Consider the following 13,823-nt stretch of genomic DNA (forward strand, 5'->3'; position numbering starts at 1 on the left):
CTGTTACTATTGTCAACGTAAAGCATTATCCTCAAGTACTTTCACTTCATGACTAGACCCTGCTCTTTCCCACCTTTTGTCAGTCTACCTATTACTAGCTTTCTATTGCTCTACATGCTGGAGTAAGAACTCTTGCCCTTGCCACAATGGATGTGTGCACGTGTGACTTATTGCGCGTAGCTGTAGGTGGATGGTCGTTTAGGGTTGTGACCCCTCTGCTGCATTCTGTTTCGATTGCCAAGCAGTGACTCTCCACCACTCGTTTTTGCTCCCTCTCACTCTCAGACTGGCCTGTAATGGATGACGCGCATGCACAGGCATACCAATATGTGAGAGAAGAGGTGTAGGGAAAGAAGAGGAAGGGCAATACTAAAATGAAGAATACATGGTAAGGAAAAGGGGCAGTTATGAACCTGGCAGCAAACAAAATAGTGATAGACACAAAAGCAGAGGTACAAGTGTGCAACAGAATGCTCAACAAGGCTATAAAAGCCGAGCAGTTGCCATAAAAGGACATGCAATCCGCTGTGAAATGTCAAGGCTATTTGTGTCATTAGGAGGCAATGACGATGGGTTGGTAATGAATGTCATCTGCTGGGTTTAACCTCATTTGGCTGCTTTATGCTACATGCATGACGAGTACTTTGCCAGCAATGTATCATGAAAGTCAGCACAAATGAGTTTCCATAAATGGCAGAAAGTGCCATTAACTTGTACCTAGCCTGTTGCTAATCATACAACCAAGTTGTTATTATTTTCAATTTAATTTTATTTACCTTTTATCATGTTTTTGTTTAGTGGAATATAGTATTGTAAGATTTTTCTATGATTAAAAAAAATGTGCCTTGGCTCACTAAAGGAAAACAATAAAGCGCCGCGCTGGATGAAAGCGCTTGTATCCGCTATGCTGCAGTCAATCACAGGATTAAGAGCAGGTAAGCATGTTGAAGTGGACACACTGGTAATCCTTCACCTCATCTGACCTGCATGTTTTTGGACTGTATGGAGAAAATGAAAGCATGTGCAGGAATACATCAGTATAAAAGACTCAGACTACACATCTGGTAGGAATTGTTAACAATGTCATGCTTTTCATTCTCCCTTAGAACTGCTGGGTTGAAAATTGGACTAACCCTGGAAGTTGGGTCAATCTGATCGAACTTTGTTTTGCAAAAAAAAAAAAGTTTGACACTCCTGGGTTATATCAATTTCTTTAGCTGTTTTAACATTCAGGCTTATCTGTTTTTACAAAGAAACATTTATCATTGCCTTCAACTGAATGCCTGCAGTCAACTAAGTGATTTGTTGTTAACTTATAAAATAATGCTAATAGATGTTTCTAAATTACCTCCTGCAGTGTTGCGCCTCATCAAACAGCAGCACCTTTCTTTTGAAAATAATGATATTCCATTTCGGAGAAATACTGGAGGGAAAAAGAAACCAAAAGTTGTGATGTTCTTGCTGGATATAGCTATCTAAAATGATGGTGGCTACTGCAGATGAGAAGTTAAAAAGAGAATCAATGATATCTCATTATTAGCCACAGGCAAGAACACTTCAGACTTGAGGTCACAAAGAGGGGAGATTTTATGAGAATTATTATCAACTTTCAGGATACACAACAACAACAAAATCTGCCATAAAGATGCCTTTGGCTAAAGGTAATATTTGTCTAAAATTACATCGCAGTCTCTAAATTTCACAAAAAAATATTTTAAAAAGTTCATATTATTATGTGTTGTGATACAGTAGTTATGATAATAATATTGAATCATGGAGTTATACATAAAAAGGTGGCCTGAGAAGAGCGCTCCGACTTGCATGTCCATGCATTTCGTTAAATTTTATTATCGATGAGAGCACTAAAACACAAAACACTTGTTTTCTTCAACATTGGGGACTGACAGAGACACTGAGTAGACTGCAAGGAAAGAACTAAGAAAAATGCAACGTGATTAAATACGTGATAAGTAGCCCGAAAAAGAAAGGGCAATTAAATGTGACTGATGGTATGAAGGTGCATGATCTGAGGGGAAGACAATCCCTTCTTCATCACTGAGACAAAGAGACAGACATGTAATAAGAGCTCTGGTCTGGTTATGGGTGAAGGGGGATCAATGAGCTGAATGAAAAAGGCCAAGTGAAAAATGAAGGGTCTGAGCGTGGGTGAAGCGGGCAGGAGATGAGTGCAAGAAGTGAAAGAGGGAAGGAAGGAGCAGCAGCAAAGACACATCAGCCGTTCTTCATAGTGAAGTAGTATGAGCTGGCGGCCTACGTGACCCGCACAGACACATGGCGTGACGATGTACATACGTCAAGGCTGCTATGATTGCTGATGACTAGCTTGTGCTAGACAATGATTGCACTGATGACAGACGACCACCTGCTAAAAGAAAATAGACAGAAGGACACAGGGAGGAGTGAAATAAAAGCCAAAAGAAACTTTTCCAATGGCATCAGAAAGCACATAATACATTTCAGCATGTTTTCCTGCACACTATTCAGGGTGCTAATTGTGAGGTGGGCCCAGGTGCAAATACATGTAAAACCGGGATATGAGCAGGAAAAGGTATTATGTGGTGGGTATGGCTGTGGTTGAGGAGAAATGCTCATTGTCAGACAGGGTTGAGAAAAATTGGGGTGCAGGGTCCAGGCGTGTCAGGATCTGAAGTAGCTGGGCAAGGGAAGAGCGAGAGGCAAGCAGGCAGGAACAGAATGGAGAACAGAGAAGAGAAATGATTTCAGGACCCAAACTCAAATATTCTTAATGGCGGGATGCAACAAACTTAACAGAGGCTGTTAACAGTCTGGCTGTGTGGCAAGGCAGCTGCGTTAGTTGGATGAGATGCAACTGTTGGCTGGCTCCAACATGCATGTGTCCAAACCTGCAATTACACAAATACACACACAAATATATATAAATGGGGACTGACTTGAGGATATAAAAAGGAAAAACCAGAGAAAAACTTTTATCATTTGCAACCTCCTCAGTCCTCAACAAAGTTGTCAAATTCCGGTCCAAAAAGTAGCAACCCTGCCATAATTTGTGTGCAGTAGTGCTTCAACTATATATCAAGTCAAATTTATCAATCACTAAAAGTGTCAAAGGGCTTCACATGCTCAATGCTGACAATATTGACAACAAACCCTGATCTTAACCCCAGGAGGGCAAGGGAAAAAATATCGAGGGAAAAATAAGAAACCTTAAGAAGGCATCACAGATGGGGGACTCTCCCTTTCAGTACGACCAGAGATTTTGAGAAATGCTCCTTGATGTAATTTCATGAAGAAGTCAATAAAAAAATGTTAAAGATCAAAAATGAGTAAATTACCTTGCCCAATTTTATATGTCACTGCCGAAGAGTTTAAAAAGCTGCAAAAAAACATCAGTTGATTAGAAAAAAATGGGAAGACCTGTTCCTTTTCTCAAACAAGATTTCCATTATAAAAGTTAAATTGATCGGTACCATTCTGCTTTGCACACTTCTTTTGTGGGATATGAAACGGAGTGGTAATCTTTTACATTTCCATTGTCAAACATTGTTCCGAGCACAGTAGTGTAGTTCCACAGAAGAGGATCTGTCAATTGTATTAAAATATATTTTAATTGGTTTGAAGATTAATCTTCAAATGGGCTCGGAAGAAAGCCCAAAACACATGCGGTGCAGCAAAAAGTCATGAAGAGAAAAAAGGTGGGTCAGGGCAGTGACAGAACCAGAAGAAAATCATACAAATGAAGTAAATACAGTAAACTCTAAAATCACAAATTTGGCTAGAACTAATTGCTTTGTTAAAACTTGGCACTTCTTGTTTTACTTCATGTAATTGAAGGAAAGTTTGCAAATGTAACATGAAACGTGCTGGATTCCAGGTCAAACATGGTATTTAATAAAAGAGAAGAGGTGAAAGTGTATAATTCTATTATTCTGCCTAGCACTATGGAGGCAAAAAGCGGCACAAATATGATTTGAAGTCAACCATAATCTTTCTAATGTTTGTTGAAGAATGCGTGGGAGACAAGGCAACAGAACACACACTAAGGCACACACACACAATTAAGGCTGTCAGTGATGTGTGTTGTGCTCTGCTCTACTCTACTGCCATCTAGAGTTTTCGGGTGACCCCTGTGCAGGATCGCGTATCATAGTGATGACGTGCGTCACAATAACAGTTGCCTTTCCAACGCTTTCAACATGATCCCCTTCACAGACAGATGGGTTGAAGAATGTGCGTGCGTGTGTGTGTGTGTGTGTGTGTGTGTGTGTGTGTGTGTGTGTGTGTGTGTGTGTGTGTGTGTGTGTGTGTGTGTGTGTGTGTGTGCATGTGTGTGTGTGCGTGTGTGTGTGTGGGGGGGGGGTGTTCTCCATGGCCAGACCATTCGGAAAATGTGACATCCAGCATATATCACAACTGACACGTAATTTGTCATATTTACGCGTCAACAAATCTAAAGTGACACAGTGGGAGTGGTCATGTGTTGGCATTTTGAAAAACGACTTACGGTATATGGCCATGAGAAGCATGATATTTTGTGATATCATGTCAACACGGCTATACCGCTTCAATGTGTGTGTGAGCTCTTAATTCTGCCACGTGTCAGCAATGGCAATGTCGTACAATATTAGATAAGTCTCTTATCTGACAGTGTGTGCAGTATCTGTCTGTTATTTTTGTGTTGACACTGTAGAACTGTGCCGTTTGCTTCACTGCTATGAAGAAAACACGTGGCTTTATTATAAACAAAACTTTGCAAAGATGCTAAAGTACATATCGCACAATGGAAGATATTTATGAACACAAACAAAAAAGAAATAAATAGAAAACCTCACAGGCATTGCACACAGAGTAGACTTACATAGTGGCCAGATGTAAGATAATACCTTGCTATTATTCTTTAAAATGGGCAATTTTATCAGTGTATAAGCTTATTTGCTTTTGTGCCAACAGCTAGATGGGAAGATATTGCTGGTATGTATCAAGTATGGACCGGGCGAGACAACAATCTAACCTAGACTACACAGCTTCACAAATCCAGCACATCACTACAAGTCCACAAACTAGTATGTATGATTTTCCGTACTTTCCGTACTTTTTCTGTGAGAGCTAGCTGTCTCGTTTTTACTTTTAATAGGTTCATCGCACGCCATTGCCTTCTATTTCACCGATGTCTCTAGCAACCTTCAAAAATATTGTCTGTAATCCAGGCACATTCAGAGGGCGGTGCCAATGGTCAATTGACAAATATTCAGGTCTATGTGTTGATCTGCGATCAATAATGCGCATGTTGAAGGGCAAAACACAACTATACGTACATGCCAGAAAATCAGTAAATACTTGCTGCACTTTAACAAACATACATGTCGCAAATCAAAGAAATGCAAATGAAGGCTCCCTTAAGAAGTAGCCCAGATAGTGCGCATTCTCCAGCTTTCGCTCAGCAGCACACCCCAACTACTCTTCAGCACACACTTCCATACATACTGTACACTACATAGACACACTTGAGATGGACAATTTCTGTCACCACAGCACTTTCTCAAACTGACTCTGATTAAACAGCAGCTTAGAGTGCTTTTAATTTCATGGAAGAACAGACAGTGAGTTATGGAGGCCCAGAGAAAAAAATGGGAGGTGAAGCAGGGGAGAGTGTAACGGATGCATGGACAGGAGGAGAGGCAAAAAGGAAGGAGGGCAGTGACTCGATAGTTTCAAAAAAAGAACGAAACACGCAAGTTTGGCGGGATATTAATTATGCCGAAAGGTGTTGATGATAGACAAGCATTTCAGGTTGGGGGCACAGATGACGGCGATGAGATAAAGGTGAGAGCCAAAAAGATTTGAAGGCTAGTGGGAAATTTAGAAAACCTTGAAGAGGAGGTTAGGGGAGGTTGGAAAAAAAGATGGATATGCTTGCCGGCAGGTGGAGGCCTTCAATATTTCAAAAACATAAATAATTTAAATTCAAGCTAAAAATCTGTGAATGCTGTATTCGTAATTTGTCTCTGTCTTTCCCTTCTCATCCCTATTCACACACACACGTGCACACACACAAACACACTCACACACAGAGGGCTTTTTAGTAAGCACTTGAATTGAAAGGGGAGATTATTGAAGATATCAACCATGGTGATGAGACCAGGGGGGCAAACTGTCACAATGCGTTCCAAGTGAAAACACAAAGTGAATGCGTGTGTGCATCAACTGCAAATAAAAAGGAGTAAAGCCACCTAACTGGAGCATTTTAAGTGTGGGCGTGCATGCGCGTGTGAGTGAGTGTGTGTGCGTGCGTGCGTGCGTGTGTGCGCGTGTGTCTCTTAGGCATACATATCACATATTTCCCTTCTAAAGTGGTTCAGTTGAAGGTCCTTTTAGTATACAGAAAAGACATTGTGGACTATAGGAGACACTAAATCGGCGCACAGACATCCTTTCATAACGGGCTTTTTTTTAATACAGGGCTTTACAATACATGCTAAAGTAGCCAGCTATTCATTTGCTTTAAAGAGAACTCCGTGGCCTTAAGGGGAACTGTGCACTTGCTCGCTACGGTATTGGAATGATAATAACAATACATGAATTTTAATGCCGTGCCCTCTAAGAGATGGGAGCTTTAATCTTGAATGTTTAAGTATGACCTGAATGAGGATATTGGAGCCTGCGTACGTGAACGCGACATCTTACCTTTAAACTCTGAGCAGATTTTAATCTTACTCAATAGCATGTTTGTGAGATCAATCTGAAGCGAGATCAATCAAGTTGTCTTGAATCCATTGGCTTCAGGAATCATTTAGGCTTGCATTGGAATGCAAAATTTGCTTCAAAGATACAACAGTATTTCGAGGTAGTCGAAATACACAGGGTGTGGAGCATTAGCTTATGTGCAAGCATGTGATTTCAAAATCAAAGTGCTTTTGTCTAGTCAGTGTGGTTTTTATCTATATATATATAAAAAAAATACCTTGACCCATATGAACTTATTGTAGCAGCAAGGAGCCAAACAAATACAAATGGAAAAAGTATAAGAATGTTTCTGGGTGATTTTTACCACATCCATAGTGTGTTGTGTCTTGAGTCAAGCTTTGAGTCAACGTAAAGGTCCAGTCTTGTTGTAGACTGTCGGCTTTTAGGACTAGAAAGGTCAAACCATGTTGATAATGTGTGACTTTCTATGGCTTCAGAGTTTCTGATGTCAGTCGGCTGTCCTGTCTGCTTATCTAGAGCAAGCATTGAAGGATATTGTGAAGTTGTAAAATTATAGTCTTCAGAGTCTTGAGGGAGTATAAGGTGAGGTATTACGCACAGCCGCATACCATCATCTCTGTCTAGTCTGTCCTTTAGTAATCCCAGTGCCTCTTTTCCGTCAATTTTCTGACGTAAGTCTCCATCTTTCCACAGTTTGTGTATACTCGAATTCACCTCTTCATTTATCTTCACAGCATCCCGACTCCACTCATCTAATCTCGCAATTGCTCATTTTCTTATTGGCATCTCCTTCCTCTTTACCTGACTCTGTCTCAGCTTATATTCATCCAACCAAACATGGGTATTCACTTTCCTTTCTGATGGATGGTTTTCATCTCAGTGTTGTGTTGCCATCATTCACACAGTTCTGCTCTAATTCACGATGCTAAACGGTAAATAAAGGAAGACAGACACACATGCCCACACACACTTGGCCATAAAAAATAGAATTAAGTAACCTTGGTGGTTGCAGGTCTGTGCAATGAAAAGAAGAATGTGTTTTTTTAATACATTGCCGAGCCCAAATAATTTCCTCTATTGTATATTGTGCAATCAGCTTTGGAACATTGAAGAAGGAAAAAAAGAAATAATTAAAACTCACCAAAGCAATGCATATGTAAATATACATTAACCCAGTGCCAAACTACCGGCTTTCACTAAACTTCCTTTTTTGCATATTAATGATTACTTTGTGATTTGAAGGATGTGTGAAAACATCTCTGATGTGTCTGTATATTTTTCAGTTGGCACACCAGTTTGACTCAAATATCCCCTGAAGCAACATTCTCTGTCATGTGCCATCTTGGTAATGAATGTGCAGATTGGCAGAGGATGCGAGAGCTTTACTGAGATGCTCAATGGACCGGAGGAAGCAGGGTTGTATGCCAGTTACGAGTGCCAAAAATTATGTAACTAAATTCTTGCTATACCATGCTTCAGTTTAGGTCATCCTTCCTCATTGATCTTCTAGCACACCTATTGCAGCATTTTGCTGTTCAAATTCTTGTCTTTGCGTGAAAGAACTATCATGTCAACAAACCCTCAGCTCATGTGATGCTGAATAGCATTTTCTTTTTTTTTTTTTAAATGAAGGAATTTAATATGTAATAGTGTACCGGCTCTATGCTGGATAACCATGCTCTTGTTACAGTGGTGTATTCATTTATTTGCACAATATTACATCTTGGGAATGCTAAAATTAACCATGCATCAACATCAGGATGAAGAGTAAATTACATGACAATTTGATGTATGTTAATTATGATGCAGCCTGGTCGTCTGAGCTGCAACGTGCATCAAGACTCCAACTAAATCACCTGCTACAAAACTCATACATATAAATGAAGCTATCTTTAAAATTGACTATAAGAATAGAGATGTATGTGTCCTTTTACCAGATGAGGCAATATTACAACGCTAAGCCCCTTAATTTATAGAACGTGCAAACCCTTGTTACCACCTAATAACTACCACCTCTATTATGAAATAAAATCATCAATGAGTAAACCGAATTTTTTTGCAAACACTACATCTAACACCTAGAATTACAATAATTTATAGAATATATACACCCATTATTACAGTGCACACAGGAAATAGGGTGTGCATAGAGATTTATGTCTGTTATATCGTTGAATGTCATTTACTCTGTGAGCACACTTCCTGTAGCCTCCAAGCAAATCAAATCAACACCAGTACAAAATATATTTGTATCCCGCTGAGGCGTAAGACTTTAACAAAACAACATATTCAAGATTAAGATGATCGATAGTACAACAACCTAGCCAAAAAGTTTGTATTGTACTGCGCGTTAAGAACAGAGTTCATTTCAATTCGCCTTCATTCATGGTCCACTTCTTCTTTGTCTACATAAGGAGCCAGATGAGGAAGATTAGCTTCTTCCTAAAAGCTCACTGATTTACATGATCATTGCTCAGCCTCATTGATAAACTACTAAGGAAAGGACAGAAGACAATTCAAATAAGATAAACACAAAAATAATTTTGTCTATTCACACTGTAGTATGTTCACAGTCAAATGTAACTAGTGGTCGAAAACAGTAAACAGTAAACAGTAAATTCAGTAAAAGGTAGTAGAGAAAGCATTACCTTGTGAGGTACATTGAAATTTTGTATGATATACTGATGTGTCGTTCATCCAATTTTGCAACTTTCCCACTTTCTAGTTTTAGAAGTGATCTTACAGGCAACACAAAAAAGTGGCTTCTGGAGAGACAGAGACCCACAGTTTCATCTCTCATGGTGACAAGAGCACTTGTTCGGATTACACTGACCACTCAGACACATAAATATCAGTCGTGCATTGGACACACACACGCACGCACGGGCACACACACACACACACACAGTGATGAAGTGTGTAGCCTAGGATTTCTTTCTTTTGCTTTAGCTGATTGATTTATGTGATGAACTTTTCTTAAGACCCATCTTTGCACACATGCCCACACACACCAACACTAGGACAGTGACTGAAACATTTCAGTAAAAAAAAAAAAAAAAAAAATCGCATTTACACTGTTTCCTTTAAAGTGACAGGAAATTAAATTCTGATCGTAAAGATGGAATGTAGAAGCAGGGACTGCAATTTAAATATTTAATCTTCATTTTCCTGGTGTGTGCATTTGTGTAATATTTCGAAAAATTGTATTTCAAGGCATCAATAAGAAGAGCTAAAGTTGCACTAGAGACAAATATATGCAACAGGCCAATTTTAAAGCAATGCAACAACTTAACAATGTCATTAAATCAACTGCACACACAGGCCAATATACTGTGCCTGGTACATCTATTCATTAACTGCTACTTTCAGACACACCACTGACTCCACAACATCCAAAGTAATAAAACCGTCAACTCCACTACAAAGCATATTATATATTTGTACTAAATTAACCTTTGTTGTGCTCACAATCATTCCCATGATGAATAGCTCACTGAGCACCACACTCCAAACAAAACAAAATTCATTTTAAGGTTAAAGTCCCAAGTTAAAGTCCCAATGATCATCATCACACACACATCTGGGTGTGGTGAAATTTGTCCTCTGCATTTAACCCATCCCCATGTGATTTTGATCCATCCCCTGGGGGAGAGGGGAGCAGTGAGCAGCAGCGGTGCCGCGCTCGGGAATCATTTGGTGATCTAACCCCCCAATTCCAACCCTTAATGCTGAGTGCCAAGCAGGGAGGCAATGGGTCCCATTTTTATAGTCTTTGGTATGACCCGGCCGGGGTTTGAACCCACAACCTTCCAGTCTCAGGGCGGACACTCTACTACTAGGCCACTGAGCACTTTTAAGAAAGAGTATAGGTTACATTTAAATAGCAAGCAATGATATTTGATCATTCAAGATTTACCTCATGATTTCTCACAACCAATCAACAACAACAAAAATCATACAAATCAATCCGAAACCAACAACAAAGGGTTTGAAGCGAGCTATAAAATGACCACAAATTGCACTACTCCCCAATGTAAAGTGCTGCCTTGCTTAAAAACGATACTATTCTATGATGGCACAAAACTGCGCTAGCGTGCAGCATGAGGAAAAACATCTAAAATAAACATATTTACTGGTATATAATTGAGAAGAATTCTACACTGTATTGAAAGCCACTGTAGTAAACAAAAATATAGTAATTTTATGGGTTTAAAAAAAAACATTCCTGTCTTGTAATTAGTTAATTGGTATCTGATCATTCATAAAACAAAATGTTCACACCAGTAATCATTACCCACTAAGTTGAAACCTTGCTCCATATTACAATACAAGTATTAAATTATTGCTTTGAATGACTGAATTGTTATATGGTCAAGCCCCGATCGTTTAGGAGAGGGTGGGGTTTATAGCATCGAGGATTAAATATATTTTCTCCAGTACTTTAGTATCCCAGCAAGTCTATCATATAGTTTTGATTTTACATCTCATTAAGATCTAATATCACACCTCTAGTTGATAAATGGTACAGTAACAGTGACCTGTACCAAGATTTATCCTGTCTCCAGACTGCTACTGCTGACGCAAGTTGAGTACATCTTTTCACTTGACTTTAAGATGCCATCATTTATGTTGAGTGCCCAACTAATGTCAAAATTTTACCTTCCGGAATTATAGCAACACATCCTAGTTCACATCATTTACTGGCGCGCACTTGATTTTTTTTTTTTTCTTCAGCTTCATCCCTCTTATGATGTTTCTGGTCAATGCGTCACAACGCAAACACCCAAAGTCAATTTCTGATGAGCTTGGTACAGTTTGTTGTCTCGAGTAATTGAAACGGTAATTTTAACTGATGAAAAAAATAATTAATAAAGAGCATTATTAAAACTATAGAACTACTAATTTCTAGAGCCTTTGCATGATAATTTTAATGGAGGAAATTACATTTATCCATTTGGAAGTTTGACATTTTCTCTCGGAACTCATCTGACTTACGCTAGTTGATGGTAAGTAAAAATTTGGGGGGTTCCAGATGTGTTCCAAAAATAAAAAGGTAATGTTTTATGTTATTGTTGGTTCAGATTATAATGTGCAAACGTTGAGACATTTACTGAATCAAATCAAAAATGCATAAAAAATGGTGCTTTGCAACCTCACTTGTGTTCTGTCACTATAAAATATCACTTGTGAAATTACAAGGCCATAATGTCAACAAAAAAAAACAAGTTCAAGCGCAAGGACACTTAAGTTAGAAATAATTCACCCAGACAAACTCTGCTCTGTTCCACAATCGTGCTTCTTGTCTGTTTCCATCTCCTCGCATTCTGCCGTGTTGTCAGGGTGTCTACCATTACAGGGGTCCTGCTGTGGGTGAACACATGCAGACCTCATGATGCTCCACTGCTCCTCCTAATAGAACATCAGTGGAGAAGCAAAAAGTCAATTTTAGAATCGCGTACCATCATTCAAACAGCAATGGTAAGCTAGTCGATGTGAACCCGTCACATTACTTTCACAGTCTTTTGAATGTTTGGGATTTTGTTTTAAAAAAAAAAAATGCAGATAGAAAGTCACTGAGTTCTAACTATCAAGCAAAAGTTATGTACAATTTCCTTGACTATTTGTAATATTTTGTTTACCTCATTTAGCCAAATAAGAATAAAACAAGAAATACCTCCTAGAATGTCGTCTGGATCCTACCACTCACCACTAGCCCAGGGGCAGCGTGCTAAACAGTCAATGGCTTTGCTACTAAGTCCATTTATTTAAAAAATGCCGATAACACTTGGCAGCACTACTTTACTTTCCTGCGCATATGTGCGTTACCTGTCCAAAAAAGCCAATGATGTCTCCTGGCAGATAGCTGAGGGCCACACGACAATCTGAAGATGCTGACAGAAGGAGCAGATGATTGCCGTGGAAACTTGTATGCAGGTGCGTGACCCCATCATGGTGTGGGTGGAAACTGCGCAGCAATTGTGGAGGTTCACTAACCACTTCCTCGTTTGACTCCAGGCAGTAATACTGAGGAAGTCAGTTAGTTCAATGTAAATTTTGGAGGGCATTTCGGAGGTGCATGCATGTATGTGCATCTTTAAAATTACTTTGCTAAAGTTTACCGTCTGCATGCTCATATTTTCTAATGACAATTCTGTTCAATTTGTATCTATAAAGATATGTATTTTGGTTCGGCCAGGTAATATGAAGACAGAACCAAGCATGTTCCATGCTTGGTGTGCAGCTGGCTTAAGAGTTGATGAGGTTGGAATATGGATAGACCCCTTGAGGTCCCCCTCTTAATATTATCGTGTTGGTGGACTGAGCCACTCGGATTCTTCTCAAGAAGATTATTCATTTCTGTAGAAAATGAAAAAACGTGACATGCCTGCAAATCAATTTTGGGTGGGCCTACAAATAAAATGTTCATTTGGGATTTTGAAATAGTCTACATGTCCTCTTCTGTGCTGTTACCTGCGTTAAAATTTGAGTCTGATTGAAGTGTCAATCACTCGGCCGTCTACCTGTCAGGCATAACATGCAGCACCAACAGGTTGTAATGTAAGTCAGTGTGTGTACGTGTTTTGTCACATTATGCAGTATTAGACAAAGACCCTCAGTATAAGTTTAAGGAAAAAGGGAAAAAATGTTTGGCACCATCTGTAAATTGGCTGAGCAGATCTAGTACACTGCTCCTCAATGGACTTAAAATTTATGTTAATCTAGTATGGCTATTGAAAATACTTGTTTATTTTATTTTAGAAAAGCAAACATTTTAATTGGGATTGGTTGTTTCAGTGCTTAAAGTTATCAATTTATTGAAGTAAAATGTCATAAGACAAAAAAATCTGTGTGTTATTTTAACGAGAGGCGCTGCACTCCACTGCATTGCGTCTTGAGTGCACAACACCGTGCAAACGTTCAAGGCACCCAGCTGATCCCAAAGCACACTTGCCGTGGGACAGGATTTGAACCGGAGAGAGCTGAGCTTGCCAAAGTTCTTCAGCACTGCTACACACATTCATTTCCATAAATTAAACTTGGACTAAAATGAGCTTCAGACATCTGAATTCAAAGACTTGAGGTCCAAATATTTAATAAATACTCGAGAATATGTTTTAAAT

General features: G+C 39.2%; 1 protein-coding gene across 1 annotated transcript in view; it reads right to left on the reverse strand.

The window, feature by feature from the left end:
- Window positions 1-1,569: 1,569 nt before the first annotated feature.
- Window positions 1,570-13,823, reverse strand: part of LOC148395013 (cilia- and flagella-associated protein 337-like) — a 29,135-nt gene continuing 16,881 nt past the window's right edge. The window contains exons 16-18 of the mRNA XM_088381364.1: window positions 12,529-12,726; window positions 11,966-12,111; window positions 1,570-2,885 (exon numbers count right to left, since the gene is read on the reverse strand). Coding sequence (XP_088237490.1) covers window positions 2,765-2,885; window positions 11,966-12,111; window positions 12,529-12,726 — 465 coding nt within the window. The 3' untranslated portion in view covers window positions 1,570-2,764. The remainder of the gene's footprint in view (window positions 2,886-11,965; window positions 12,112-12,528; window positions 12,727-13,823) is intronic.

This window comes from Syngnathus floridae, chromosome 7, assembly GCF_059516105.1.
Source record: "Syngnathus floridae isolate MCC-2025c chromosome 7, RoL_Sflo_1.0, whole genome shotgun sequence".
NCBI lineage: Eukaryota > Metazoa > Chordata > Actinopteri > Syngnathiformes > Syngnathidae > Syngnathus > Syngnathus floridae.